Source organism: Exophiala xenobiotica (genome assembly GCF_000835505.1).
Source record: "Exophiala xenobiotica strain CBS 118157 unplaced genomic scaffold supercont1.6, whole genome shotgun sequence".
Taxonomy (NCBI): domain Eukaryota; kingdom Fungi; phylum Ascomycota; class Eurotiomycetes; order Chaetothyriales; family Herpotrichiellaceae; genus Exophiala; species Exophiala xenobiotica.
This window is the reverse complement of record NW_013562489.1, coordinates 3,477,638-3,505,133: the sequence shown is the minus strand read 5'-3', so window position 1 is coordinate 3,505,133 and position 27,496 is coordinate 3,477,638. Positions and strand designations below refer to the sequence as shown.

At 52.1% G+C, this 27,496-nt stretch overlaps 9 protein-coding genes across 9 annotated transcripts; 4 read left to right on the top strand and 5 right to left on the bottom strand.

Annotated features, from left to right (window-relative positions):
- The first annotated feature begins 272 nt into the window (after positions 1 to 272).
- PV05_10577 (uncharacterized protein) lies at positions 273 to 8,846 on the top strand. The gene is made up of 2 exons (XM_013457032.1): positions 273 to 8,506; positions 8,562 to 8,846. The coding sequence occupies exons 1-2, from the start codon at positions 851 to 853 to the stop codon at positions 8,589 to 8,591; spliced, it is 7,686 nt and encodes a 2,561-aa protein (XP_013312486.1). The 5' UTR covers positions 273 to 850; the 3' UTR covers positions 8,592 to 8,846.
- Positions 8,847 to 9,553: 707 nt separating this feature from the next.
- On the top strand, positions 9,554 to 11,423 carry PV05_10575 (woronin body major protein). The gene is made up of 2 exons (XM_013457030.1): positions 9,554 to 10,104; positions 10,229 to 11,423. The coding sequence occupies exon 2, from the start codon at positions 10,506 to 10,508 to the stop codon at positions 11,175 to 11,177; it is 672 nt and encodes a 223-aa protein (XP_013312484.1). The 5' UTR covers positions 9,554 to 10,104; positions 10,229 to 10,505; the 3' UTR covers positions 11,178 to 11,423.
- Positions 9,629 to 10,078, bottom strand: PV05_10576 (uncharacterized protein; the record flags this gene model as incomplete). Its single annotated transcript, XM_013457031.1, has 1 exon — positions 9,629 to 10,078. One exon carries the CDS (start codon positions 10,076 to 10,078, stop codon positions 9,629 to 9,631), a length of 450 nt encoding a protein of 149 aa, XP_013312485.1.
- Positions 11,424 to 12,072: 649 nt separating the features above from the next.
- PV05_10574 (uncharacterized protein) lies at positions 12,073 to 12,512 on the bottom strand (the record flags this gene model as incomplete). The annotated part of the gene is made up of 2 exons (XM_013457029.1): positions 12,073 to 12,224; positions 12,275 to 12,512. 2 exons carry the CDS (start codon positions 12,510 to 12,512, stop codon positions 12,073 to 12,075), a joined length of 390 nt encoding a protein of 129 aa, XP_013312483.1.
- Positions 12,513 to 14,368: 1,856 nt separating this feature from the next.
- Positions 14,369 to 16,501, bottom strand: PV05_10573 (uncharacterized protein; the record flags this gene model as incomplete). The annotated part of the gene is made up of 5 exons (XM_013457028.1): positions 14,369 to 14,651; positions 14,699 to 14,915; positions 14,966 to 15,304; positions 15,357 to 15,845; positions 15,893 to 16,501. The coding sequence occupies 5 exons, from the start codon at positions 16,499 to 16,501 to the stop codon at positions 14,539 to 14,541; spliced, it is 1,767 nt and encodes a 588-aa protein (XP_013312482.1). The 3' UTR covers positions 14,369 to 14,538.
- A 1,674-nt stretch (positions 16,502 to 18,175) lies between these two features.
- Positions 18,176 to 20,065, top strand: PV05_10572 (uncharacterized protein; the record flags this gene model as incomplete). The annotated part of the gene is made up of 1 exon (XM_013457027.1): positions 18,176 to 20,065. The coding sequence occupies one exon, from the start codon at positions 18,176 to 18,178 to the stop codon at positions 20,063 to 20,065; it is 1,890 nt and encodes a 629-aa protein (XP_013312481.1).
- A 114-nt stretch (positions 20,066 to 20,179) lies between these two features.
- Positions 20,180 to 21,816, bottom strand: PV05_10571 (uncharacterized protein; the record flags this gene model as incomplete). The annotated part of the gene is made up of 5 exons (XM_013457026.1): positions 20,180 to 20,815; positions 20,867 to 21,036; positions 21,085 to 21,152; positions 21,196 to 21,408; positions 21,468 to 21,816. 5 exons carry the CDS (start codon positions 21,814 to 21,816, stop codon positions 20,341 to 20,343), a joined length of 1,275 nt encoding a protein of 424 aa, XP_013312480.1. The 3' UTR covers positions 20,180 to 20,340.
- A 1,976-nt stretch (positions 21,817 to 23,792) lies between these two features.
- Positions 23,793 to 25,732, bottom strand: PV05_10570 (uncharacterized protein). Its single transcript, XM_013457025.1, has 2 exons — positions 24,914 to 25,732; positions 23,793 to 24,862 (listed from the first exon to the last, which is right to left on the bottom strand). Exons 1-2 carry the CDS (start codon positions 25,104 to 25,106, stop codon positions 24,348 to 24,350), a joined length of 708 nt encoding a protein of 235 aa, XP_013312479.1. The 5' UTR covers positions 25,107 to 25,732; the 3' UTR covers positions 23,793 to 24,347.
- Positions 25,733 to 26,550: 818 nt separating this feature from the next.
- Positions 26,551 to 27,489, top strand: PV05_10569 (uncharacterized protein; the record flags this gene model as incomplete). The annotated part of the gene is made up of 2 exons (XM_013457024.1): positions 26,551 to 26,592; positions 26,663 to 27,489. 2 exons carry the CDS (start codon positions 26,551 to 26,553, stop codon positions 27,407 to 27,409), a joined length of 789 nt encoding a protein of 262 aa, XP_013312478.1. The 3' UTR covers positions 27,410 to 27,489.
- Positions 27,490 to 27,496: the final 7 nt, after the last annotated feature.

Below are 27,496 nucleotides of genomic sequence, written 5' to 3'. Positions count from 1 at the left end.
TCCGGCCTAGAACCCCACAGTTGCGGCAGCTACCCTGAGCACATGACAGTTTCAACCAAGGAAATAGCGAGTGCGAGTTGCCATAGGCACCACACGGCACCGATAAAGGCGTGGCGAACGCCCCGGGAAATGCTCACCAGGCCCTGCTAGATGTAACTTAGGCTCCCCAGCCACAATCAACCCGAGACTATTGCCGTCAGCCTCCACTAATACTCCGTATCTTCATTGAATGAATGACGATGAGGCTGCACCTTCCAAGTCGAAGCCACACTGTCGAGTCTGGGCTCACAAGATATAGCACTGATCTCCCAGATCTTGAACTTGGAGAATCACTAGAACCGTTCTTCCAAAGTGGTATTACATTGCGAAACTAGGCGTTCACTGGCGGGATGTTACCTGGGGCCATGACACAGATCCCGTCGGTTGTCAGCACTGGGATTCAACGTCACTGGGACTTGAATTCCGCAATTTCATTCCATAGTCAGGTACAGAGGAATTGCATGAACACTGTATGAAAGGCGGCACAACGAGACTGTTTCTTGACAAGCTATATTTGTACTGCCAGTATCGCTATTGAACTTATACCGCTCTTTCAAACATCACGGATCCCTCCATCTCGAGTGACAGACAACACCTCTCTGCCCTTGTAACCAGAATTCCTCCTCCAGCTTTTACGAATGCTGTGATAGATCCATGCTCGCCAAAGCTGATCTGTCTCCTCAGCAGTATCGATATCTAGCAATGCTAGCCCTTGCCTGAGGCGTAATCCTCAAAACCATTGTCCTCCACATGCGTTCGAGTCCGATGCAACCTGCGGTGTTCAGGCCAGATAAGAGGTGGTCAGAACATCATGGGCCTCACCGTTCAGACACATGGACGTGAGCGCGCCATCTCGACCGCTGACATACTGCGCCCGCAAGATAAAGACATAGCTGCCCTGGTGAAGAATCTGGACAGCCTTGACTGCACCTCCTTTGAAAAGTTGCAAGACAGTCTTGAACAATCGGTCCCATTACAGCAACTGCGCCATTTCCTCAAAGACGATGCTGAACTTCACGGTGCCAAAAGTGGTTTCAGACGTGCTGGTGGCCTACAAGCTCTTCTCCGTCTTCTTCGGCTACTGACAGACACGTATGGGGCCCAGGAGAATCCTTTGGCGACCATCAAGCCCTTTCTTCAAACACTCTCGCAATGGTTTGCCGTTCTTGGGGCTGCCCTGGAGGGCCACGAAGGAAATCAAAGATATTTCAGAACAAAGGTGGACGACGATGGTTGGCGGTCCCTGCAACGCACTCTTCAGCAGTGTCTCACCGTTTTGTCGCGTCAAAGCGGAGACGAACTATATGTCGAGCAGTTCTTCGGTATCCTCCTTGCAACTGCGGCTGGAGTGGAAGTCGTGGATGATCTCTACACTGCTGCTGAAAAATCAATCAACACTCAAATTTCGCAGCCTGTGTCAGAGGATGCTAGCAATATTGTAAGAGCTGCTGTGACCAAATCAATGTCGAGCGTGGACGAACTCGCGTTACCTGAGATGCTCACTACTATGCTTGTCCTCTGGTCTGCTGGCATCAAAGCGGACGCCATACCTCAACGATCATTGAGATTGGTGCTGCCCGTGAGTCTAAAAGAGATTCTTTCGATATCAAGACATAACCTTGTCGCTGCGCACACGGCTGGGACCTTGACAGCCATCCTCCAATTAGTCTTTGAAGAACGCCTGTCCGCGGTTGAGAGGACCCTTTTCAAAGAAGCTGCCCTCGTCCTCTGTCAAGAAGGTGTTTCGAGCCTGGAGGATGCCCATTACCTTTTCAATCAGGCAGCCCTAAGATCTGATGCAGCAGCATTTCTTCTTGATGCTGTTCAAGCATCGAGACAGCCACCAAGTGTACAATTCGATCTCTTGCAGCAAGGCTATGCTTCAACAGAATTGGCAAGCCTTGGTAGACCTTTTCCTCCCCTCGACACTGCCGGTTACACCCTGAGTCTATGGGCTCGGTTCGACTCATACGATAGCCAAGCTCATACCACTCTTTTCGGCGCATTTGACAAAACCCAGGCTTGTTTCATTTTGGCCTACCTTGAAAAGGACACACACCACCTCATTCTTCAAACAGCAATCCAAGGCAGTAGACCAAGTGTCAGATTTAAGTCGGTCGCTTTTCAACCGGATCAATGGTATCACATTTGCATTGTTCACAAGAGACCGCGAACGACGTCGTCCTCGAGAGCTTTTCTATTCGTTGATGGGGACTTCGTCGAGCAGCAAAAGGCAAACTATCCTACGGTGCCTCCAAATGAACGTGGACAAAGTACGCCCAAGATTCAGGCATTCTTCGGTACACCTCAAGACCTATCACCTCGGTCGGCTGGCACATCTTGTCTCTCAAAATGGTCGTTAGGTTCTGCAGTCTTGTTTTCGGACACATTGAGCGATGACTTGGTGGCCGTGTTCTATCATCTTGGCCCGAAATACCACGGCAATTTCCAGGACTGTCTCGGTTCGTTCCAAACGTATCAGGCCTCTGCCGCGTTGAATCTCAGAAACGAGATGCTGCATCCTGGGAAGGAAGATCAATCGGAACTCATCCTAGCGATCCGGCAGAAGGCTAGTAATCTGATTCGGGAGGATAAAATTCTCATCAACGTGTCTCCTGCTGCCATTCTGGATAATGACGATCGTAACAACATCGATGAGACGCAGCTGGTCAAATCTCTATCCAAACTGGCTGCGAAAAACCTGGTCGCTTACACACGTTCAGGTACCAGCGCTGTTGCCATCAATGGAGCAGTGCCTGCAATTAATGACGCCTTGACTCAAGCTCGAGGTGTCTTTCTGCTCATGGGCGACCCTACAGTGACCGTGCCGCACTCCCTCGACGATGCTAGCTGGCGCTTGGGAGGCTGCGGTGCTGTTGGCCTAGGTCTTGTTCAACGCGCTCGTACCACGGAAGAAGTTGCTCTGGCTGTTGACATTCTGCTAGAGACCGTGCGCCACAGCTGGAGGAACAGCGAGGTCATGGAAAGAGACGGGGGCTATGCTATTCTAGCAATGCTTCTAAAGGAGAAACTCGTTCTCCCTGCGCAGAGCAACGGAGAAACAGGAAAGACGGCAATTGCTATCCCGACTCCTCGGCTCGATAGAAACGCTCTCAGTCTTCGGGTGCTGCAATCGATCTTATCGTTCACGGGATATGACCATGAAACTCAGTCGAAGTCGGTTATCAACAATCCTCTAGCTTACAAAGTCCTTATAGCGGACAGCAGTATTTGGAGATGTGGTCCACTTCCAGCACAACAATTATACTTCGAGCAGTTCCTGGTCTTTGCCGAACAAAGTGAGTTCAACCGCTTCAATCTAAAGAGGCTATCGAGGATGAGGGTCTTAAAGCGACTCATGGAAGCTTTGAAGTCGGAGCCTGTTTCGAAAGCAATCATGCCAATGTACATGGCTGCTTTCAAAGTACTACTCCCTCGATCGATGTCCGCAGAGACGCTACGTTCGTTCGCGCTTTTCATCACTTTCTCTGTCAACAAGCGTAACATCGGGCTACAGTTCCGCAAGCCAACTCGGCGAGAAGCACGACAGAGAAGCTCATCTGGTGGCTCTTCCAAAAGCGGCAAAGAAGAAGGAGCCTCTACATTGACGCATTTCGAAATCGGAGTCGAAGTACTCCGCCTGTATTCAGATTTGCTTAGCCGCAAGGATGATGATACGATGATCAAGAAATTTGCGAAGACAGTCACAAACAAATGGCTGCTTTACTTGCTTTCGGAAACCTCTCCCGAAGTCGTGGTGCTTTCGATGAGGATAGTATCTAGACTGCTGGTTGTCCATGGAGACAGCTACGTGAAGAAGTTCAAGGATAGCGCCAAAACATCTGGTTTTACAGTCATGGCCTATCGTCTGAAGAGATGGTGGCATCTCCCTGCACTGTGGCCAACGTGCTTTGCCATCCTGTTCGACTTGGACGTCTGCAATCTCGATTTGGACCGGAATTTCGATCTGTTCGGATTCATTGATCTCTTTGCAAGCAAGAAGGAGCTTTCAGTCGTGTATCCTGAAATCCTTGAGGTCATTATGGCTATGCTACAGAGTGGCCTCAAGACCATTGTCTCATCGAAGCGACATCAGACATCAACAGCTTTAGCGCCTCCACTGGATGACTTCGACCAGCCTCCGCAGCGACTATCTATGTCAACGATGGCCCCACCAGACCCTCTTCTCACCATTGTGACCAGCCAGCACATAGAGACCTTCGACACTGTTGTTCGGTTCCTGGCAGATCTCCATACTAGATCACGCAAATTTCGAGACTTTGCAGCTTCCTCCTCCTATGTGCAGCACCTTCTATCGGTCCTCTTCCCTGTTGTCGTGGGCTCTGATATTGTCGAGGCGAGAACCGAATTGGACGCCCGAGATTCCACGCTGACATTTGACGGCGCTGATGTAATTGTTCGGCCTCTGTCGACCACGTCGCCCATAATCCGTACGACTGAGACAGAAATAGCGTCCGCGGCGGCACGAGGCAAGACCCTCCGCAGAGGCTCCTCTTTTGTTCTCGTAACACGAGAGCAGGCTCACCAAAATGGCAACGGCGCTCGGCCTGTCGATGCAACCGGCTCTGATTGCGCTGTTCGGAAGATAGTTGAACTCAACGAGGGTCATTCGATTGTTCAGAGCTTGTTGGAGATAGTCGTGGCCGTTTTCCTGGATCAAATTCTCATGAGGAAGGATTTTCCGGGACTTGGGCTTTTTCTTAAAACACCACCTGGATTTATCGAGCACCAAACTTACTTTGAAACATGGCTTCTCCGGAACACGGTTTCGCAACTGTCAAACCACCTCGCCCTTGATCAGAAGGTTTTAACCGAGCCAAGAGTGCTCATTAATTTGGCGCGCCTTTTCGGCCATCTCGAGGAAGCCTTATTCGAAGGCTGGTTCATTGGTGGCGCTGAGCCTGTGTTGGATTTGTCAGGGTCGATCTTGGAATATCTGCAGCGACCCGACATAGCGAAGATGAAGAGCGTTCGCCTCTGCACTCAGACGGTTGCCATCATACGCGCCGTTGTCTTTCGCACTGTACTGCTCGGCCTGTCTTCGATCAAGGACGATGAGTCACTCCCATTTCTGGAAAAGCTGACCTATTGGCAAACGGTTCTCCTGTCCGCCGAAGAAACGCAGTCAATGCATTTGCAACTCGTTTGCTATTTGCTATACGCCCACTTGGTCTCCTCAACCGAGGCTGTGCGACAAACAGCGGCCAACCTCTGGAGGATTATTCTGGTACAAAAGCCTGACGAAGCTGCAGCAATACTTGGCCAGGCCGATACAAATGAGCAGAAAGGTCTCGCGACAAGCTTCGCGAAAGTGGTTGAGCTCGACAACGAGACGTTCCTATACTGGGTTGACGAGCATAGGGACGAACTGGATTCCCTGTTCTTTGACACACTCTCAAAGCAGTGGGATGCCTTTGTCGCCAGCGAAAATAAACGCACCGAAGAAAACGGGCGTATGAGGATTACACGTCGACGCGAGAAGGTGAAACAATGGGTACGAGAAGAAGCTGACCGGGACGATCTGATCCGACGACATGAGATCGCCTTTGAGAATTGGACAGCCAATATATACTCTTCCGAATACCTCAAGCATCAAAGATTGCTCCAGGACCAGCAAGACGACCTTCTATATACGGAAGCTAGTTTCAACCAAATGCAGAGAGACACCAGCAGGCCAGGCGGACTGTTCTATGCTGGGAAGGCTCGCAAGTGGCGCCTTGACCAGACTGAGGGACGCAATCGGATGCGCATGCGCCTTCATGAAGATTTCAGCAAAGCCGAGAATGATCAGCAACCCAAAAGAAAGGGATCTGAAGTGCCGCAGTTACGACTCGATACTAAAAACACGAAGATGTCTACAGTCGAAGCTATTGGTGTCACTCCCGGCGGCGCTACACCTATGGTTGCCACGCCCAAACGAGTAGACACCGGCACCGAACCATTTCCTCAGATCGAGGAGGAACCCCAGAATCAAGGCCAGACCAACGAGTCAGGTAACAATGACGAGAGTGAGCAACAGGTTGAGGCAGTTGAAGGTGACGACAGTTTCGAAATGGTTGAAGACCCGAATGTAGAGACGGAGGATTTTGAAGACAAGAACCGAAAAGTCATGCGAAGTCTTCACCGAGGTGACCAGGTGAAGCATGTGGCCAATATCTCGCGAGTCCTCGGTCTGGAGGCTGTCGAAGGTCTGCTAATCCTGGGCAAGGACTTTATCTACCTTCTCGATAACTTCTTCCAGAGAGCAGATGGCGAAATTGTCAATGTTTGGCAAGCACCGGAAGAAGAACGCGATCCTTACGTGCGAATGATATCTGGTCGAGATGTCACGGATCGAAGGCATATATCCCGAAATGATGAACACGGCACTCGCAGTTGGAAGTGGTCGGAAATCATCAGTGTCTCGAAGCGACGCTTTTTGTTCCGTGATGTCGGCATGGAGATATTCTTCAGTGATGGCAGAAGCTACTTGTTGACCGTCATCTCGCCACCACTTCGCAATGACTTGCACAGTCTGGTGTCAGCCAAATCACCATCGCCGACTGCACTCAGCGCGGCACATCCTGAGACTGCGTGGCGGTATGAGACTCTCAGAAGCGTTGATGACGAGCCGCAGACCTTGGGGTCCAAGTTCGCGAATGTGTTCGGTCAGCAAGCGAGCTATCTTGCTGCGACCCGGAAATGGCAGAAGGGAGAGATGTCGAATTTCCACTATCTCATGCTCATCAACACGCTGGCTGGCAGAACATACAACGACCTGACCCAGTATCCTGTATTCCCCTGGGTTATAGCTGACTACACCAGCGACGAGCTGGACCTCTCCGATCCGAGGAGCTTCCGTGATTTGTCCAAACCAATGGGCTGCCAAACGCCTGAAAGAGAAAGACAGTTTCGGGAACGATATGAGGCATTGGCGGAGATGGGTGACAGCAGTACGCCAGCTTTTCACTATGGGACTCACTATTCGTCCGCTATGATTGTGACTTCGTACCTCATTCGGTTGCAGCCATTCGTCAAGTCGTATCTTTTATTACAAGGTGGAACATTTGATCATCCAGATCGCATGTTTTTCTCAATTGAAGGAGCTTGGAAATCCTCATCCCGTCTGATCCCGACGGACGTGCGCGAGTTGACACCTGAGTTCTACTACTTGCCAGAATTCCTGATGAATGTTAACGATTTCGATTTCGGTACCAGACAGAACTCGACCGAGTCTATTGGCAAGGTCGAGTTGCCTCCTTGGGCGAAAGGAGATCCTCAAATATTCATTGCCCGACAACGAGAAGCGCTGGAGAGCCCATACGTGAGCAGGAATCTTCATAAATGGATTGATCTCATCTTTGGTTGCAAACAAAAGGGAGAGGCTGCCGTGGAGGCGGTCAATGTCTTCCATTATCTGTCGTATCAGGGTGCAAGAGATCTCGATGCTATCACCGACCCTCGAGACCGGCTAGCAACGATCGGAGTCATTCACAACTTTGGGCAGACGCCGTATCAAGTCTTCAGCAAACCTCACCCTGCCCGGGAGCATATCCGACATCGATATAAGCGGCTGGATACTGCTGCCGAGTCATTGACACGAGTTCCTTCGACTCTTCTGGAGACGGAAGAGAAGGTCGCTTCTTTAAGCTTCTCGTGGAAGTCTGACCGCTTGTTGTGCTCGGGCGCTTTCAGGCTTAACATTCCGCCGGATTTCGAGATGTATATGGAGTGGGGCTTCTCTGACAACAGTGTCCGCTTCTACTCGACGGAAAGCCGCAAGCAGATTGGTCTCTTCGAACATCTACATGTAGGACAATTGTCCAGTGCGCTCTTCACTGACTCCAAGACCTTGGTCACGGCAGGAACAGACTGTACAGTGGCTGTTTGGACTGTGGTTGACAGTGGGAAATCTGTCGAGCTACATCCTCGAGCAACGCTGTTTGGTCATCGAAAGCCTGTCGGTGTCCTGGCCATATCCAGGTCTTTCAACGCATTGTTGTCAGCGTCGACCGATGGCCAAGTGATGTTGTGGGATCTTAATCGGTGTGAGTTCAATCGCATGCTAGCTGATGAGTTGCCTGTGACCTGCGCTGCCATCAATGATGTGACTGGCAACATTGTGCTTTGCCACGACCATGAGATCAGCGTGTATACCCTGAACGGTGAACGACTTCTACGACAAGACTCTGGGGATCGCTTGCAGGAGAGTATCATATCCTGCGCTTGCTACGAAGGAGCGGGCAACGAGTGGCTTGAACGAGACCTAGTGTTCACGGGCCACAAGAGGGGACAAGTTCGTATCTGGAGCAAAGTTGTCCGCGGAGGACACTTTGAGCTCGAGCTTATTCGACAGCTCAATCATGCAGACAATAGCAGGGATGACGGAGCCAACGTGAATGCCGGAATCAGTTGCATCTTGCCCATGCCTCAAGTGGTGTATACCGGGGATGAAGATGGGCGAGTGGTGAGTTTTTCCTATCTCCGCGAGGGTGAGAATAGCTGGCTAATCATGATTGCAGTACGAGTGGAACTGTGTGCAGAGACACTGAGACTCTGTTGCCGCAAAGATATCCTGCAGAAAGTAGACTTGGTTTTGTGAGATTCGAGCATAGCGAGGCGCAATGCAGCATGATGCGTGAGCTGGAATACGAGATGGTGGTCAAGACAATCGACTTTACTGGCCGATCATCCATGATTATAGAGACGATGACTATATAAAAGTTTGAGACTTTTTTGGAATAGACAAGCACCCACACAGGGCACTGGCAGCAAAATTGTGCTCGATATGCTGAGCGGATGCCATCGACTTCACATGCATTGATGTCTCCGTCTGCAATGACGGACCTCCGAGACATATATAGAGCCTGATATCTTCCGCGTCTCGTTGGTGCATTTTCTGCAGGAAGCCGCAGTTGCAGATGCGCCAATGCAGGAAGACTCAAGCCCAAGCCAGCTGAATCTGCATGTGCAAGGACCATCCTTCTTCAAAAGTTCCGCGCATATCCACGCGTCTTCACTTTCTCCATGTGTTTACCAGTATTATGTCAAATCATTGCACCATCCATTCAAATGTTCACGTGCGTGAGAGCTGCATTGGACCCGGATGCCTCCAAGTAGGAAGAGTGCACCTCGACAGGGAATCTTGGGCTACGTTGGTCAGGCAGGAGGGTGAGACGGGCCAATCGATGTGATACACGATCTCTCCTCCTGTAGGGTTTTCGGAGGACGGCGGGAAGGAGTTGCTGTGTTCAGTACCGCAGGAATGGAACGAGGAGGGTTGCTGCTGTATCAGGTCATCAGTAATTCCAACACTCGCGTAGTCTATACCATGGTATAATACACCGAGTATAGTGATTTTGTGAAGCTCGGAGGACTGTGGTAGACTGAGATCCTACTGGAGATTCTGATGCTGGACTGAGACAGCGACTAAGCCGTGATGGGATTCGCGGCTGATATTGCCCGAGCAACAGTCGCTTATTATGTTTGTTGTTGACAACCACTCAATGCTGTCCTCTTACTGGGCTTTGCTAGGGTTAGTGTTAGTGAGGTCTTGCTGGGCACCTCTGCATGGCATGATGCTCCCTTCTTAAATTGCATTGGTCTCTGTCTGAGCCCTGCTTTTTCTTCTTCTCCTCTTCCACATTCTTCCATCCCACAGACCACTTGTTGCTCCGTTCAGCGTGCACCGACTCTTCTTCTTCTTTTCCTCCCAGTCAAGTCTCTTACTCTCGACTGCCGCAAGGTAACCCGAGAGTAGAGACACTTCAACTCCGGCAATCTGGACTTTGACGCCCGAGTCCCCATCCCCGTCAGTGTCTTCCCGTCTACGTACAGGAGTGACGCACAAGCTTCTACAGAAACCACCGTCACCAAGGTAGAAGCCGACTTTCAACAACCCTCGCGCGTCGGACGGGAAGATACTCGATTCTCTCGGGAAGAGGTTGACATCACTACCAGAGAATCTAACCGTCCACGCCGCGAGCACACTACTCAACGAGAAGACCTCCGTATCTACGAAGAGCGTGACCGAAGACATCCTGAGATCGAACTCACCCGAGAAAAGTATGGCAGTACCAAGAACCCTCAACCGTGCACTGTGCTTTGACCCTCCCTTTCCCCAGCTTTTCGACGCACCGACACCACACCACGTTCTTGACACGACACTGACAAGGGACTTTTGTTTTAGGTACCGCGGACCCGCCGAATATACCCGCAACGCCAACGTCGATCTAGACATCGACCGCCGCGACACTCGAGACCACATCGAAGTCGACGTCGACCGCCACCAGCACCAAACATACGACAGCCGCGCTTTTGAGACACAACTCGACATCACCGAACGAGACTACCGCCGCCGCCTCGATCCAAATTACGACATTGAATACGAGCGTCGTCGGCCCCTGCAAGCAGACGCAGACATCACCATCCAAAAGGAACAAGTCACAACCGAGACACGAGACAAGATGGGTTACTACGACGATGAAGGACAATACCACTCGTTCCGCCGCGGCGTCGAGCGTGCTGCAGACCGCGTCCTGCACCCATTCTCGCACGGCCACCATGGCGACCGAGTCGAGCGAGACGAAGTGGTGATTACCGAGCGCGACAGCGGCTCCAGTGGTGCAGGGCCAGTGCGTGTGCGTGATGGCGCGATCGAGCAGGTCCGCTACGTGGAGCCACGGTTCGGCAGCAAGGGCGTGCCCATCCAGTGCCATTTCATCCGCGTTGGGGACATCTTGCTGCTCCAGGGCCGACCGTCGCAGGTCATTCGTATCAGCATGAGCAGCCAGACAGGTCAGTACAGATACCTCGGTGTCGACCTCTTCACGAGGCAATTGCATGAGGAGAGCAGTTTCATCAGCAACCCAGCGCCAAGTGTGGTTGTCCAGACGATGCTGGGACCGGTGTTCAAGCAGTACCGCGTCCTGGACATCAGGGAGGATGGACTGATTGTTGCGATGACGGAGACGGGCGATGTCAAGCAGGGACTGCCTGTGGTTGATCAGGGAGGATTGTTCAGACGGATTGAGCGTGCATTTGGAGAGGGTAGAGGCAGTGTGAGAGTCTTGGTCATCAATGACGGTGGGCGGGAGATCGTGGTGGATATGAAGATCATTCATGGTAGCAGACTGTAGATGGCTTGAAGGAGACCAGAGTTGTTCAAAGGGTGGTGGATGGCATGGCTGATCCGAAGGAGTGTGGTAGAGTAGGTGGTAATAAACATGTAGGATGGGATGGGATGGTGTTGGTTACACTCAGATATGCATTTCCTCACTATTCACGCAGGCTCTACTCCGTATTGAATGTGTATTTGCGGGCCTTTATGACAAAGTCTTGCCCATGATTTTCCTTGAAGGTTAGTGGTGGTTCGGAAAATCCCCCTTGTGAGGTGGCCTCTACCCTGTTGGTCTGTGCCAATTATTTTACGCACAAGCTTGCCTATCATACTTTGAGTCCAGACGGAAAATATGATCAGGCTATCTCGCAGCTGCCTGTAGACGCCTCGACGCCTAGCGAGCCTCACGAAGCCGGGAGACCTGGCGCGCTTTATTCTTCGAGGGCATACACCCTTTGCCGCGTTCCCTCATGCTCCAACCGACAGTGATTGCTTAACCCTCTGCGTACTGAGCATCGACGCGGCCAGCGATCCCCAGAATGACACCGTAATGTTACAAATCGAAGAAACAAATGTGCCATCCACGATTTTCGACCAAAGCATGGCGCCTTACCTTCGCCCTGGAGACAATCGTCAAGCACGCACATACGACGACGACGAGAAGCTCAGACTCAACATGGCCCTCTGCATTGGCATAAAGGTACTACTACGTCAGCCAAAAGCTTCACCCTGAGACTTGATCCGTCAGATGTCGGCAATTGAGCACAATCAGCAGGAGTGGAAGTCGACACAAGTTCCAAGGACACGATAGAGAAAGAAACTAGTATTACATTCTTCCAAACCATGCTCCTCCTACCAAGCCTGAACCTATAAGTATCCATCCCCGCCAGCCAGAACCTCGTGCTTGTACCGTGTCACACGTTGCGTCTGGCATCATTGTTACCGTTGCCGGTGCCGCCATTACCGTTCGCTTGGCTGGAATTGTCCTCATCGAGGTTGACATCAAGGGAGGAGCTTCTGGACCGTCCGACGCTGCTGATGCCACGAAGCTCACCACTGATGTTACCTATTCAGCAATTGATCAGCTCTGCATTCAAAGACTTAGCACAAACTCACCATTCCTGTTGATCAGTGCAGTGAAGCTATCTTGATTGACGGCCACATGAGTTCCTTTTGATCGGTCAGTGGGAATGTTTACTTGACGTTGGGGTGGCTGGAGCATGCCTGTACCAGTCCAAGTCTCTGCAGCAAGACCAGATGAATGGTGATAGCTGCGGGAACTGCCTCCACCGACGCTGTGGCTAGACGAGCCGTTGTCGGTGGTATGGTTGCTGCTTGCTTTTTGGGCTGCCATGTTGCGTACTCCGGGGCTCTTCCTTCCCTGGGCTGATAAATGGGGACCTGATGATGCTGATTGAACTTGAGCAAGTATGAAAAGAGACTTGGATCTGGCGAAGGTGTACTCACGGGACTTACCAGGTATTTATAGCAAAGAAACCTCCTGCTCCCCGCCATATTCTTTGGAGTGATCGGTCGAAACCAGCATGGTGCAGCACCGTTCCTTAACGACACCATATCCGCGACGAATTAGCACGATCGAGATTGACGAGCATACAAGTGCTGATCCCAAGGAGATCAAACTTGCGGTCTGGACCGGCTGGAGAAGGTGACGACCGCGACAATAATAGCAGCACGCACATGCCATATGGTTTGTGGAGCCCAGCGATATTGTACCTCACAAAGGGAAAGAAGTACCGTGCAACGATGTCTCGCCGTGTTCGAGACCAGGAACGGGAAACAGTGCAAATGAGGAGCGAGCGTTGAGCCGGGAAAGCTGAGTGGAAGGAACACAATGCCCCCGCCCCCGGGCCCGCCTTCAGCATGCCCAGCTTCACTGAAGACATGGTCAACGAGTAACAACTTACCCTGACAGTTACAGGACCGTGGCACCGCGACCGATACCTTGAAAAAGACGTGATTTTGCTCGCGGTCAACTATGCTGAAGCGAACCCCCAGACCCTCGGGTATCTGTTGTCTTCGTCGTCGCTTGAATTTCATCTTGCTTACTTGCATCGAGCATCAGGGGCCCATCGATACCTACTTTACAAATGAGATCTGGCCAACTGGCGAGTACTCCGTATCCCCTGGATCAATGGCAACTGCTGCCGGCAGATTTCAGGGGCTGAAACTGAAAAGGAGCGAGCGATTCTGGATTCGGCATGGAGCTCACTAAAACGTCGTAAAAGTTAAAAGGAGCTTCAAAAATAATGGTGGCATGCCCAGTTTTGTGAAAAGATGACAGTGAGCCATCAGACTGTGGGAGTTTACAACGAACACGCCGGCTGGCGCGAGCCGAGAACTGGCGGCTAGCGTTCTCAAGACTCAAATCTTTCGATACCGCGGCTTCGACGGCCCATCAACGATCATAGGCCAATCGAATGGAGGCCTGGACCGAACAGGGGTGCGACCAACCGCGCATAAGCGACAAGCTTCAGCGAAAAGACCGACAGTGTACGAGTACGGGGTAGGATAGTGATCAACTACCTGGTGAGCCTGGTACCCAAGGGCCTACAAGACCCCCTTTGTTTTCCATGGTCAGTCCCTCGTAGCACCATGATGGTCTCGCGGGCAGTTCCGTTGGGCACCTCCAACCTCTTCCAGATGGCCCGTCCATCCGCGAAAGCGATGGCTCAGTGTCTTGTATTGGGGATGATGGCATCATGATGGATGGGGTTTCATCATCCCCCCGTGTTATGCAGCGGCGCCCATCGTTCTTCAGCCGGCTGACCCTCTTCCGCCAACCGGGCTAACTACATAGTAGTGAAGGCTGACCCACGCCCTTCAGATTCTCGAGTCCTTGGGGTCATGCAACACGTGGCAGGCTCCTACTAAGTAAGAAAGCGAGCTCAGTGCAGCGTTCTGGACGCTACCCCTGGCCTGACAGGTGCAGAAGCCATAAGATCAGAGACGCAGAACTACGTAGGATCGAATATGGGACAAAATGATAGCGCCTTGCCAGGCCCCCAGCTCTCGACTTGCCGGGAGCACGACATGGGCTTGGGACTCTCAGGCTCCTGGAATCGAATACGAGCTCCAGCCTGCACTGAGCGCTCTTCACACGACACTATTCTCTCGCGGTACGGACTGGACCAACGGACAGTGTGAAGCATTTTCAGATAGTAATACATAACAGTTTAGTACATTGGTCGTCCTGTTCACCGATTCCATCCTAAGTCGTCACAACCGTGTGGACGCACGCTGGATTTCAACCAACCCAAGAGCTTGGGCTCATTTTGTCAAACAATAGGCATTCCCAGCCACCTAGACAGCTATATAACGAGAGGATCCCCTGAACCCTTAGGCACTGAACAGAGATCTCTTCAACCTTCTTTGATGCATTTTCGGTGGCCACACCAAAGCAATTTGCCTGTGAAGAAGTTTGGCTCGTCCATTTTCTCATGGTCTTGTAGATCATAGGCACCGTATGCCTCCACTATCCCGGTGTCAGTTTGCGTCCCAGCACACAAGGCAGCTGCTTACTATCTTCATGCGTCAAGGTCTTCTTGAAGTCTCGCAACAGGTCCATGGTCGAGGTGGGATAGCGCGTAGCTTTCTCTAGCTTCTGGACGTTGTCGTCGCCGTCCTTCCAGTCCATCATGAATGGGTTGCACGGGAGCTGAATCCTCTGATAGTGCGCTATCACGCTTGCGGCCGTCTGAAACATCTCTTCCATGAGGATCGGATTGGTGAAGGATGTCTGCATTGTCAGTTGCTGTCCGGAATCCGGAGTTCTTGGCGCTTGCTTACCTGGTTTTTGGCCTTTGCGAAGCGTCTTTGCTGGTTGGCAAGCATGGAAAGACTCTCCAACATGAAGAAAGCATTCACCAAGAAGGGCAGCATGTGATGCGGCTTTCCGCTGTCGTACAACTCCTGTAAGCCGTCCGTGATCTTGGACTGTAGCTGGCTTAGACTTGAGGCGACAAGACCCGAGAACTGGTAATCCAGCATGCACGCATTTGTGAACGAGACTCTTTCAGGTGTCTCGTTGAAGCCGAGTGCCGCCTTCCCGGATGACAAGTTCCAACCACCTTCGAGAAAACGAGCCATTGTCCAAAACGTCAGAGTATGGTTCAAGAGAGCCCTGTGCTATAGCTGGTCAGTCATGTGATTTGAAGTGCTGTGTCCATGATGGGCATACCAGGACCCCATGTTCGCTCATTTGCCACTTAATAGCAAAGGAGAAGAAATTTCGTGTGACCACAGACAGGTGCTTATTGCCTACCGCAATCAGATATTGTTTTGCGCTGTTTTTGGCAAATGACAGGATGTCAACCTCTGCCTTTGGCAGCAACATAAACTGATGACTGTACAGATACTTTTCTTTGTCGGGGATGTCGTGCTCTATCAAGTCGAAGGGCTTGCATTTGAGCTCCAAATGAACATGCTCGAGCTGGCAAATCGAGAAGCGTACCGTCTCTGCGCTTCCCTTCACGCGGACCCGATTCAGATAGAGGTGCGAAAGACCAAGTTTATGGTAAGGCTTCTCGGCCAATGGATCAGTGGTTTGTCGGTAGAATATCGCCTCAGTCAAGCGCTTGTACTCGGCGCAGGGATATCTAATACCGCTCCTGTTACTAGCGCATCTCCGACAGTGAGGCCTCCAATTTGAGTCAAGTACCACCACACACTGTGTGCCCATCAGTTATAGTCTTGTTTTGAGCTGCTTTCACTTACGCCCTTGGCGTGGAAAATGCAAGAATAGCATTTCCACCCCTTTTTCTCCCCAGAACTTGTTGAACTCGACATCAAACTCTCGCTTGGTGAGGTTGAGGTCCCCACCGGTAGGACAAGCTCACCACGATGCAAAGGCCTGCTCGTAGGATCAGGAGCCGGTTTGCTGTGCGGAGGAGCTGATCGCGTGGCGACGTGTTGTCTGCGTGGACCTATGAGGTGGTCCTCATTGTGGTGGTTTCGACTCATCTGCGGATTTTGCATCCTTGGCACGCGGCCGGCCTCTCTGATTGGGGCAGCGTAGGTGTTGTATGGGTGAAATGAGTGAAGCACAACGCCTTCTGCGGGTTGCATGGGTAGGCGAGCCGGGTTGCTATAGTGAAACTCGTTGGAAGTCGGTAGAGCAAAGCTACCGTTGTGAGCCCCAAGATGGACCGACGGGTTGGCGAAAGGCGGCCTCGGAGGGCGAGGCTGGCCAGCAGATCTCAGTTCAATTCCTTCCCCAGATCTCCCGAAAGGATAAAGGTCGTTATTTGCGTCGAGAGGAGCCAACTGCAGGTTTGGTTGCCAGTCTTGGAACATATATCCGCTCCTATGAGGATAGCCCTCCATGTCCGTGGCAATGGCCCAGCCGCAAGGAATGGAGCTGGATGAAATGCCCTTTGTTTGAGCTTGCATTTGGCAGGCGAGGTCTTGGTAAGTAGAGGGTTCAGTCAGATGTTTTTGCTGCAAACCAAAGCAGTGGCCATTTCCTGGATATAGTCCAATCCCAGGCGTTGGCATAAGACGATTGTTCAACACCGGAATGGCAGAAGAATGAAGTGCAATTGGTTTATGTATTTAATACATTTGTGGCTCGAGGTACTGTAGATGCAACGAATGTCCTGAATCCCACTCTTTTGACATACAAGATTGCCATTTCTCTTTCGCGTTCCAGACCCCAGGGACATTTGAATAAAGATCTGAAGTGGAGTGCTTTAAAGTGTCGAGACTTTCCGCGTCCTTGCACCCAAGACAACAGATCCTCCAGATGTTCCAGAGTAGGCATGGTGAAGGTGTTTCCCGGAGTCAGGTACTTGAAAACCTCACAACCTTCGTGTACGGGTACCAAGTTAGTATGCCGCGTCCCCGCTGGCGCGGACGGGGGGGACCCGCTCAGTTCCAGACATCAAAGACACGGCATGGAGGACGAAAAAATGCTGTTCGGCGTGCATTTTCGTGATAGTCCTCCAGAGAACGTCGAGATAACCTTCAAATGAGTCGAGAAACGAAACTTCGTCCCGCAATGGGATCTTGTCTCTCAACAGCACTCTCAAGTCAGGTCGATATTTCTATGGACTTGTTGACAAGTCGAGCCTGTTAACATCTGCTTTTGGGGCATCCAGAGGCAGTCTGTTTGTGGACGAGGCGCGGAAAGTGGAAAGAGCGGTGAGAAAAAGCGCTTCTGACAGGTGGCCAGGCAGCTTTATTGCTAAATATCCAGCTTCGAGATTCTGCAAGTCCTCACAACGACTGCGGCGGTGACAGATGTGATTACCGACCGACCCGCCAATGACCGCAAGGATTTCCTATTTGATGCAGTGACCATTCCTCAATCACAGAAAGAACTGGGATGCCACAAGGGTCGTCTGATACTCGTATCTGCACCTCACCCAAGAAAGCAGCCAACCCAAGCTAAATTGTCGGATCCAATCGAAATCCAGCACGACACCATTTTTACCCTTGGAAAAGATCGGGAAATCCATGGTTGGGCAACCCTGCAGCATCCGTGGTCCGCGGCTGTGCATGGCAATGTCACCCGGTGGCCAGGGGCACTCTTGAGACTGCCCTGTCTGGTGCCTATAGCATGTTGTGCCCGTAAGTACAGGGGTTCCTTGCGTCCAAGCGAAGCGGTCATCACGCACCGGGATGTGGACAACCAGCCCCCGACTACTTAGCAGGCGGACGTTTGCGAAGATATGAACAACTCGGCAATGCTGCTGCACTCTAAAATGTCGCAGCCCGTCACCACAGGTGGATTACCGCTATGCCGTGCTCAGCTCCGGCACCGTTTGGTCGCATGAGTATGCAGCCGAGTTTTAGACAGGCATTGATGGGTGGGATAAGTTTTACATGATGTTTTGGAGCAGTTTTCAAGGCAGAGAACCTTTGGTAAAGGCGAGGACACAGGGTTGATATATAATAGTTTGTGCTCGTCAAGCCGCGTCCATAATGGAATTGCTGCCTGAACAGATTCAGCCTTCTGCAAGGCCTTTATTCTCGGCTTAAATGCTTGAGTGGGCAAACATGTATGATTTCTTAACTGGAATTGTTACAAGTCGCAGAGCTGCCTGGCACGACTCGAATGAAAAGGGTCTCCAACCACGAGGCTTCAACATTTCAAACGCACTTCGGAAGAACTACGCTTTTCCAGCTGCGGGTTACATTGATCTGCCCGACACTGGCGGCTATATCCAGTACGGAGGCACAGATTATGTTCCGGAGCAGAAATGTGGGCAATATAAAGTATACAAGTCGTCAAATGAAGAGTCACCACAGCCGGGAGGGTGGCAGATACAGGGTGCCTCGTTCGGAGTGCGCTACATAGCCGCGCCTCGACTCACTGGAAGTCTTCGACCTCTCCGCATCAGAGTCGTGATACCCGATCAGGTGGACTGGCCAGCTGAACTTTGGAATCCTCTAGACGCCCGCGACAGTGTCCATATACGCGGGCCGCATGTGCAGGGCTTGGGGATATCACAGCATCTTTGCAAGGCTCTTGGGTCATGGTGCTCGCGATTTGACGATTTTCGACAGACGTACAACAATATGCCATTTGCGTCGCTGATACGCGTCGAAAATATAACGGCCAACATCAGTGAGATGCGAATGTCTTTTGTCCCTCGACCCGACTACTCGGCATTAACGTCGTCCTCACGGCAGCTCCAAGTCTTGTGGAATATGAGGGACGATGAGATGCCGCCTGTGGTTGAGCTCAAACACCTGCGCCTCGAGCGCGAAATTGCAGACGATGTCGCTCTGGTACGTATACCTAGCCACGACGAAGGGAGGACGATGTTCGCTTTCAAATCGTCGTCTACCCGCTTTTCAGCGGTCTATCACGAATTGAAAACGCTGCTGGCGTTGAAACCACATCGCAACATCATCCCCCGGCCTTTGTGTTTGGTCGTTGAGCGCGACGAAAGCACAGGTGCCGAGAGAGTGCTGGGGTTTTTGCTGAAATACTTCCCACTTGGCAGTCTCTACGATATACTACCTCGACGACGTGAGGCAGGGACGTTAAAACTTGAAACCCAACTCCATTGGGGAATAGACGTAACCTCAAGCCTCATACATGTGCTCTCCGAGCCGGCAGAATTTTACTCTGACCTGAGGACCGACAATGTTCTGCTTGCGGTGGATGAAGCTTCTCAGACGGAGATCGCTGTACTCATTGACTTCGAGCAAGGACGTAACCTGTACAACTGGGCACCGCCAGAAATCTACAGGACCGAGTGGATTGCAGAGATGGGTCACAAAGACTTCGCCCGAGCCAAGGGTATACCCCAGGAAGTCAGGAACAAATATCATGGGATCCTCACGCAAATCCTCTCGGTGCGAAAATATCCTCTTCCATTAGCTGCCCAGCCTGGCATCTACGACAATGCTCCCCAGGGATGGTATTTCCCATGGCTAATGAGCACCCGCCTGGAGAAGGAAGCCGGCATGGTCTATCTCCTGGGCAAGCTTTTGTATTGCATTTTTGAGGGACGGGCAAATACGGATATTGTGCTCGGTCAATCATACGTTGGGGAACAGGAGCAGCAATTCCCGGAATTTCGTTTGACACCTCCACCTTTGCAGAACTTGATCAAGTGCTGCACGTGTGGTGCACGTGAATGGCTGAACGATCCCATCCGTATCTACCGTAGAGGAGGTAAGGTGTTTCCTCTTGGGCAGGCTGGCTTGCATGGCCAAGGCGAAGCCACCCTTCAAGAGACGCAGGAAGCCATTGTAGCATTCTGGAGGGAGGAGATGAAAAAGGCGGAGGACTTCGTCTTGGCTCGATACCGGCACGACAAGGGAGAGGCAACCGAGGATGACATGAAGCTGCTGCACTATTTGCATCGGCCTACTTTGGCAGAAGTCCATCGGCAGCTTGTGTCGTACTCGGAGACCTTGATCCCTCTGAATTGACTTGGGGGATGCAGTAGTGTGAGCAAGTATCTGAAATCTGTCCGTGTATTTCCTGACCAAAGTGTCGTAATGCCTGACCCTCTGAAACCTAAAGAACGCCGGCTGAAAGTGAATCGAATTGGGGCATATTCTCGTGAATCGCAGTAACATTAGAAAGAATCTCCATGTGCCACAGCAAAACCAAACCATAAACCCAGCGCCGTCGCATGTGCTGATGACAATGGATATTCGTGTCAACGCATTCAAAAAGACCCCAAGCCAGCCGCCGAGATCGACTAGCCGCATGAAGAAGAACTCTCTGCCGACTTCATGGACCACTCCACGGCCTCTTCCATCGAGTCAACACTCCAATGATCAGATATATGGTCAAAATCCTCGAAGGTCCGTTCCCATTCCGGCATCAGGCCCCGGGGTACGGGCCAGCCTCGCTCAATATCACGCAGCCACAGCCTCAGCGCATGCCGGCTGTTGTGTGCCGAATCATGGAAGTTGGCGCGTGCATGCATAAGTGCCATGTTGTTGACAAAGACCATATCCCCTGGCCTAATATCGATCTTCAATGCATGCTTAGATGCACAAGCATGGACTGCATCCAGGGCGTTCGCTTGCGCCGAAGTCAGTGCTGGGATGCCGGGGGTGCGCGGAGTGGCATCAGAGCCTGTCAAGAGCCGCCTAGAGAAGTTGAGGACTGGCCGACCAGCGGAAAAGTGAAGGATCGCGCGCTTGTAGTAGGGTGGCTGCTGCCCGAACCTGCGTGGGTGAGAAACTAATCCACTGTATCACCATCTGACGTGTACTCACGTGTCAAAGGGCCAATCTTCCTGGGACAGGACGTGAAGCACATCGGGCTGCGTCGACGCCAATTCGTTGTAGACTCGCCATGACGACGATAGAGACAGCTCACCACCCATCTGCGCGATGCTGATGTAGTACAAACCAAGGATCCCGCAGATGACATCGGTGTGGAATGGCTGTTAAGGCATTAGTGTGGTTGTACCTGGCGACGTCCTTGTACCTACCACGCCGTCGTTCGAGAAGACAGGTCTTTGTTTCTGCCCCTTCAATGCTGTTACGTCCATGATGTGGTCTAACACTCAGCCTTCGTCACTCGTTGGAAGCGCTCTGCTTACATATTTTCGCCCCAGCCATGTTCTGCCTCCCAACCTCAAAACCGAGTTTCTTTGCTATACCAATGAAGATCCTTGCTTTTTCCGTCAGTGTATACTTCTCACCATCAAGCCCGCGTATAAGATGCAGCCCGACACCATCGTGGAGATTCGACCTGATCTCTTCCAACCAAGTCCCGAGCGCAGGCAGAGGGTTGTGACAACCGTTAAAGCCGTCTTCCAAAGGGTGGCCTACAAGACGAGAAGTCAGCAACGTGCACGTAAACCTCCACGACGAGTCGTCGCTGGGAGGACATTGAACGTGCCCCGTGAGATTGGCAAGCAGTGTTCCAGTTCGAGGATGTCAGCGTCTGTCAGCTGTCGCGTATATTCGTGGCTTTGCAGGTCGCCAGCAGTCCAAGCAAGGGGATGGCTTGTTGGCTGGGGCCAATGTGATGGAATTGTCTGTTGTGCTACTCTCACATGATCCTCGAGGGCGCACCGAGCCTTGTGAGACTGCTCATCATATTGCCATCCGATTTCTGGATAGCCCGGCAGGCGTGCTTGATTGTCAATGCCATACCGCTGGGGGAGTTGGGCTGGACCGTAGTCAGCAACAGTGTAAGGCTTGGAGCGCGTAGACATTTTCTCCGAGACGATTGAGTTCGAAGGTCCCGAATGCTAGACCCAGAAGCCGGGCACCCGCGATTCACGCCGTATAAATGGTGAGATGATCAGGCAAGTAAGTTAGAGCCGCTGCAGCGGGTAGCACGCGAGCCCACTGGGACAGTAGTTGGAAAGGGCATTTTCAGGCAATCGCACCTGCAAGGCGCCGATATTGGGCACACGTAGACGGGATAGCGAGGCCAATAGCAACCCCTAGATAGAGACCACCCGCATGGTCAGATGAGAACGAGTGTATCGGCTTCATCTCAGTGCTAAAAGGGGGGATGGACTCCCCAGAGTCATGCAAGCACTATTGGTGTCCTCTTTGTCGTCTCCGCGCGCCTAAAGCAATTTGGAATCTCCTTGCGATCACGATTCTGGTGAGTGAGGAAATCCACGACAGCGGTGAAATGCGGGAAACTTCCCAAAAGGCGCAGGCAAACGAACAGGGAAAGGTCTCCTACCTGCAAGTGATTGATAGTGGCATGACCCGCCATCCACCGGGCTGCGATTCAGCCGTGGCCGATACGTCCTTTCATGAGTGGCTACTAGATGAAATCCGTCAGTTGATGAAGAGCGCCTCGCACCGGGCCTTGACGCCACTAGAACACTGAGAGCTAATGAATCGCCTGCCGCATTGTCCTGTTGGTGTTTGTGATGTTACACAACCGTGGCCGATGGTTGCCTTCGGCATTGCAAATGCAAAGGTCGAGTAGTGGGCGTTTCTAGCCAGTGGATAAGCAGTGCCAACGAACCATGGCCAGGGTCAAAGGACTTGTGTTTGCAGCGACTGGGCAGAGCTGGCAGGGAAAGCTTGCCGGCGATTGGCATCATGCAAGCAATGGGAAAGAGAATAAGGAGGCGGGGAAGGATCTTGTCGTAGAGATGGGTGATCATGTGCGGGTTCCTACCAAGCAGAGTAAGGTAGAGGGTAAGGGGCAGTTGGTGCGCCAGCGCCTCGAGCTCAAGCCATTGCGTCACCAATATTCCAGGATCCTTTCCATTGGGGCTTGTACGAACTCCAGCATGCTGAAGAAGGTACCAGTATCAGGTCGATTTAGCATGCAACAGGTTGCAGCAACGAATATGGCTTCTGGGATAACCAATTGTTCGAGAACTCGCAGAGTGTCGCAGCCACCCCAACGGCCCTACTCGAGAAATCACATCCAGTGCTCGCCCATGGAGAATGTGTCCTCAGGAGTGTTGCCATGAATTGGTTCACTCAAGATGAAAATCGGTTTCCCACGCCGTCGCCAGTTTTCGACGCGGCAGAGCCAGCGTCGTGGGCCTGGCGTTGCATAATATGCGATGCTCACCATGTTGTGGACGTCTCTACATTTTATAGGCTTGTCGGGTACGACTCACTAGGCCATACTAGCTTAGCCTTAGGAACTCGAGGATCGAATACCGTGCACTAGTCTGAGGAATCGACCCATAGGGAGTTCCATTGCCCCTGGGTCCCAACGTGCCTGGGGACTCGCTTCGGGGAGATTGTTTGAGAAGTACTCCGTATGACTAAGAATATTGATCGAAAGGTACGCTTTGTCAGTTGAATGGGGATGCTTGTCGGAAGGGAGGCGGACGCTGTATTGGCGATGCTTGATGTGCCTGGAATGAGGAGGTCCCTGGCATGTTCGATCGAGGTATCGCTGTGAGAGTGAGCTGTCGATGGCCGTGCGTAAGATGTGTCGAGGTGTAAGAGAGTGTAATGTCTTAGGAGCAATATGTACCTTAGTGCAGTCCAGGCGGCACGAGCCAACATCGCCTCGAATGTATGGAGGATCCTTCTGTCAGACGATGCCACTTGCTGAGTCCAGGAGCTCGCGGTGTCCAGTGCGCTGCGTGCCTACGTATCAAGAGCCAAAGTCTCCTGGGTTGGGCGAACTGGGCAGCCCTGAAAATATGTTTTATTCAAGCAAGAGGACAGCGATGGCTTGGTAGATTTCCAACTAGTGGTAGGTTTCAATCGACCGTACAGGGTAAAGAGATGGATTAGTCTACTAAATATGTGACAAATGAATATGGACATCTCTCTGAACGCCATATAAGCCAGGTTCATATGACAGGAAGCCCTCATCTTCGTCTCCGTCTCCGTCTCTATCTCTGTCTCTGGCAACACCACACAGTCTCCGCCCCCGACTCTGACGTGGGAAGCGGGTCGTCGAAGCAGATGTGCAGTCAAGCTGGAAGTGCTCTGCTTGTTGGTCGCTGGGACAGAGTCGTGCACTCGTTGTGCATAAGCGAGATCCCCTTGAACTGTGCTTTATCAGGCAAGGTAAAGCTCCCACCCGTATCATGCAAGATGCTGGTGACTGCAAGCTGGTGATATGCCAATGAGAAGCCATCCTAATATGGACTGTGTCGAGGCCACCATCCTTGCAGCCCAAGCTGCTCTTTGATTTTGATACTCAGTGCGTTGAGAACCGGCCTCAGCCCGTAGAGACGTCGGGTCCTGCAGCAGAACCGGTCCTTGTGCAATGATCATCCTCCTCTTCTCTGCACTCATCTCCTCATAGCACCATCAGACCAATGAGCACCACCAATGTTGTAGTGATGTAACTGTATCGGTTCGTGGATACCGACAAGTCTGCCGCACTCTGCAAGTCCGTCGTCGTAAAGATCAAAGAGCTGGAGATCTGAGTCGAGTTGAAGCAATTGCTGGCATTGACTTCAGGCACGTCTTCCGGCTCGGCAAACGTGATATCGACACAGCTGTACAATGCCGCACCATGCACCGCCGTCTCAATGACCTGAATAGTTGCATTGTCACCAACTTTGACCGAAGCGTTGGCGGGAAGGGGGACTTGAGGAAGGCAGAATGTGCCCGGGTAGGGATCTTTCGTGGGACCGATGATTTGGATGCCATTGACCATGACATTGGACATGTTTGGCGGGATCGTTCCAAAGCCCATGTTGAGGTATATGAAGGCAGTGCCGTGGCCAGTAAACCAGCCTGGCTGGAAGGAGACTGCGCCACCCTTGATGGGCCATTTGGTGCGGTTCGTAGAAGTGGGCATACCTCCGCCTAGACGGTATCAGCTTGTGGTTCACGACATACTCTGCTTTTCGCACGTACATGGATATGACCATTGCATTCCATACGGCCAGATGTAGTTGTCTCCCTGTAGGGCAGTTTCTAGCCCATTGGACTCTTGTACCGTTCCATTTGAATGAAGATTGTCACCTCTCCATCCCGGATAATTTATGACAATATGTGCGGATACAAGACCGAGGAGGGAGAGGAGGGTGAATATCGATCGCGAAAGCATGCTGGCAAGTATGTGGTGTATATTTCCGATCAACGGGCGTCACAGAAGAGGGCACAGTCAAGTGGTCTTCGAACAGCAACAGCTCGACAGCTGTCTCTGAGGTGGTGGTCGATTTGAACTCGAGGGTAAGCAAGGCCTTGGTACAGGCCTGGTCGACGAGGTGAAGGTCTCAGAGGGGGCAACCATAGCGGCCATTGCGGAGGTTATAGATGCTTCGTTGTACCATGTATGGCAGTATGCAGGGTATGATTAGCCCGTCGAGGACAACCGCCCAGAGAGTTGGAAACGCCCTGACTGGACATGGCCATGAGTGACAATGCTAGCGATGCATGCGGTGTTGGAATGATCGGACGGTGATGGACAGTCTGATTCGAGATGGGAAGAAGGCAAGGTTCCCCGTTCCAGCGGTTGCACTGATGGTCGCAATGGCTTGAGAGAAGATGATTGGATGTAGCGGTCACAAAGCACTTCTCTAAGCGCTGACACTGACAGGGATCATGCAGGAGACCCCCGCCAGTCATTATCATCCCGCAGTCCGGGTGTTGGTAACCAATATTATCGAGTCTTCTTGTCTGCTGGCAGTTCATCAGCTTGCCAGAGGAGATTTGAGGACTTCATCGAGCACACCACTAATGAAAGCCTCAGGGCGGTTGCGAAGGTCACTGAAGGCCTAAAGTGTTGAGACTGGCGGCATTGTGTGATTGTTTCAAGACAATGACTGATCACGGTCTTTCACGGTCAAATGCCTTTTTCCCAGGGCTTTGTCGGCTTTGTCAGCCTTGACCCCTTGCGTGCACAGTACGACGTCTGCTCTCACTCGTATACCACTCGCATACAATGGTGTGCCTGAAGGAGTCAAGAACTCGACAAGCTCACCCAAGCCGACAATGGTTATCGATCCCATCCATCGAGTCCTGTTATGTAAGGCCGTGGGCTCGGTTCCTGACCTCCCCACGAATCAACGCCTCCGGTAGAGTATTCTTTTCCTACTTTACGACACGCATATTCTCGACTCCATCCTGTGCGCCTGTGTGATATACAAGCTTCCTCAGTCTCCTGCACAGTCATCACGGTTCTTCACGGTCTGTATATCCTCATTATCCATCATCTCATTGTCATGCCTGTGGTCTCAGACTTGCCGTTCTCTCGACTTCTCCTTCCTTTTCGTCCGTGAATTGCTCGTTTCGTCAACATTTGGCTCAACTAAGCCAGTACTGATCGACCAGTCGTCCGCCGATACAATGCTACTTCGTACCACTCAAGAGGAAAGAACTTCTCAGAGATTACAAATCGTGCAGTGAGACTCTCGTAGGTATAAAGGAAGTCGATCACTTCCTGGCACAAGGGCATTCTCCCTGGACAAGCATCCGAACACATTTGAGTCCGCGATCACCCCAGCAGCCACATCGACCCTACCAAACAGCAACCCCAGACACAACTCAATATGCCCTCCTACCTCGTCACAGGCGCAAACCGTGGCCTCGGCGTACGTCCTCTTCCCTCTCCATCCCTCATCCCCTTCGCGCCTACGTAACTAACCCGATGCCGGTCTCTAGTATGCATTCGTCCAGTACCTCTCCCGCGAGCCGTCCAACACCATCATCGGGCTCGTCCGCAACAAAGCCAGCGCCGACGCCTCCGTGTCTCGCGACAACCTCAAGAACGTAACCATGCTGCAAGCCGACATAACGGACCGCGCCTCTCTCCTCTCGGCACGGGAGACAGTCACCTCCATCACTGGCGGCAGTCTGGACTACCTGATCAACAACGCCGCGTACATCGAACGGGTGACCGAGGCCAACGGTCTCGACGACTTTTCGGACAACCTGGACCCAGAGATCCTGGACGCCGAACTCCTCAAGTCCTTCCGCGTCAATGTCATGGGCGTCATCAACACCATCAACACCTTCTTACCACTCATCAAAAAAGGCAAGGCCAAAAAAGTCGTCCTCATCTCAACCGGCATGGCCGACCACGACCTCGTCAATAACGGCGGAATCTGGAACGGGGCGCCCTACTCCATCTCCAAAGCCGCCGTCAACATGGTCGTGTCGAAATACAACGCACGTCTAGCCTCCCAGGGGATCCTGTTCTTTGCCCTGTCGCCCGGCGTGGTCGCAACATACGGAGATGACGAGCCCGCTGCCGTGGACGACCTGAGGAAAATGGTTCCCGGATGGCCTGGCCCCTTGCAACCAATCGAGTCGGCCGAGATGTGTGTGAGTGTCATGCATGACTTCAGTCTTGAGAAGGGGAATGGAGGAGCATTTGTCAGTCATCACGGGAATAAAGAGTGGTTGTAGAGGCATTGCCGGTTCTCACATGACAAAACGGCCCATAGTCGAAATGCTTCGATCCATGCTGCAGCCATGCTTTGTGTTGGTTGCCTA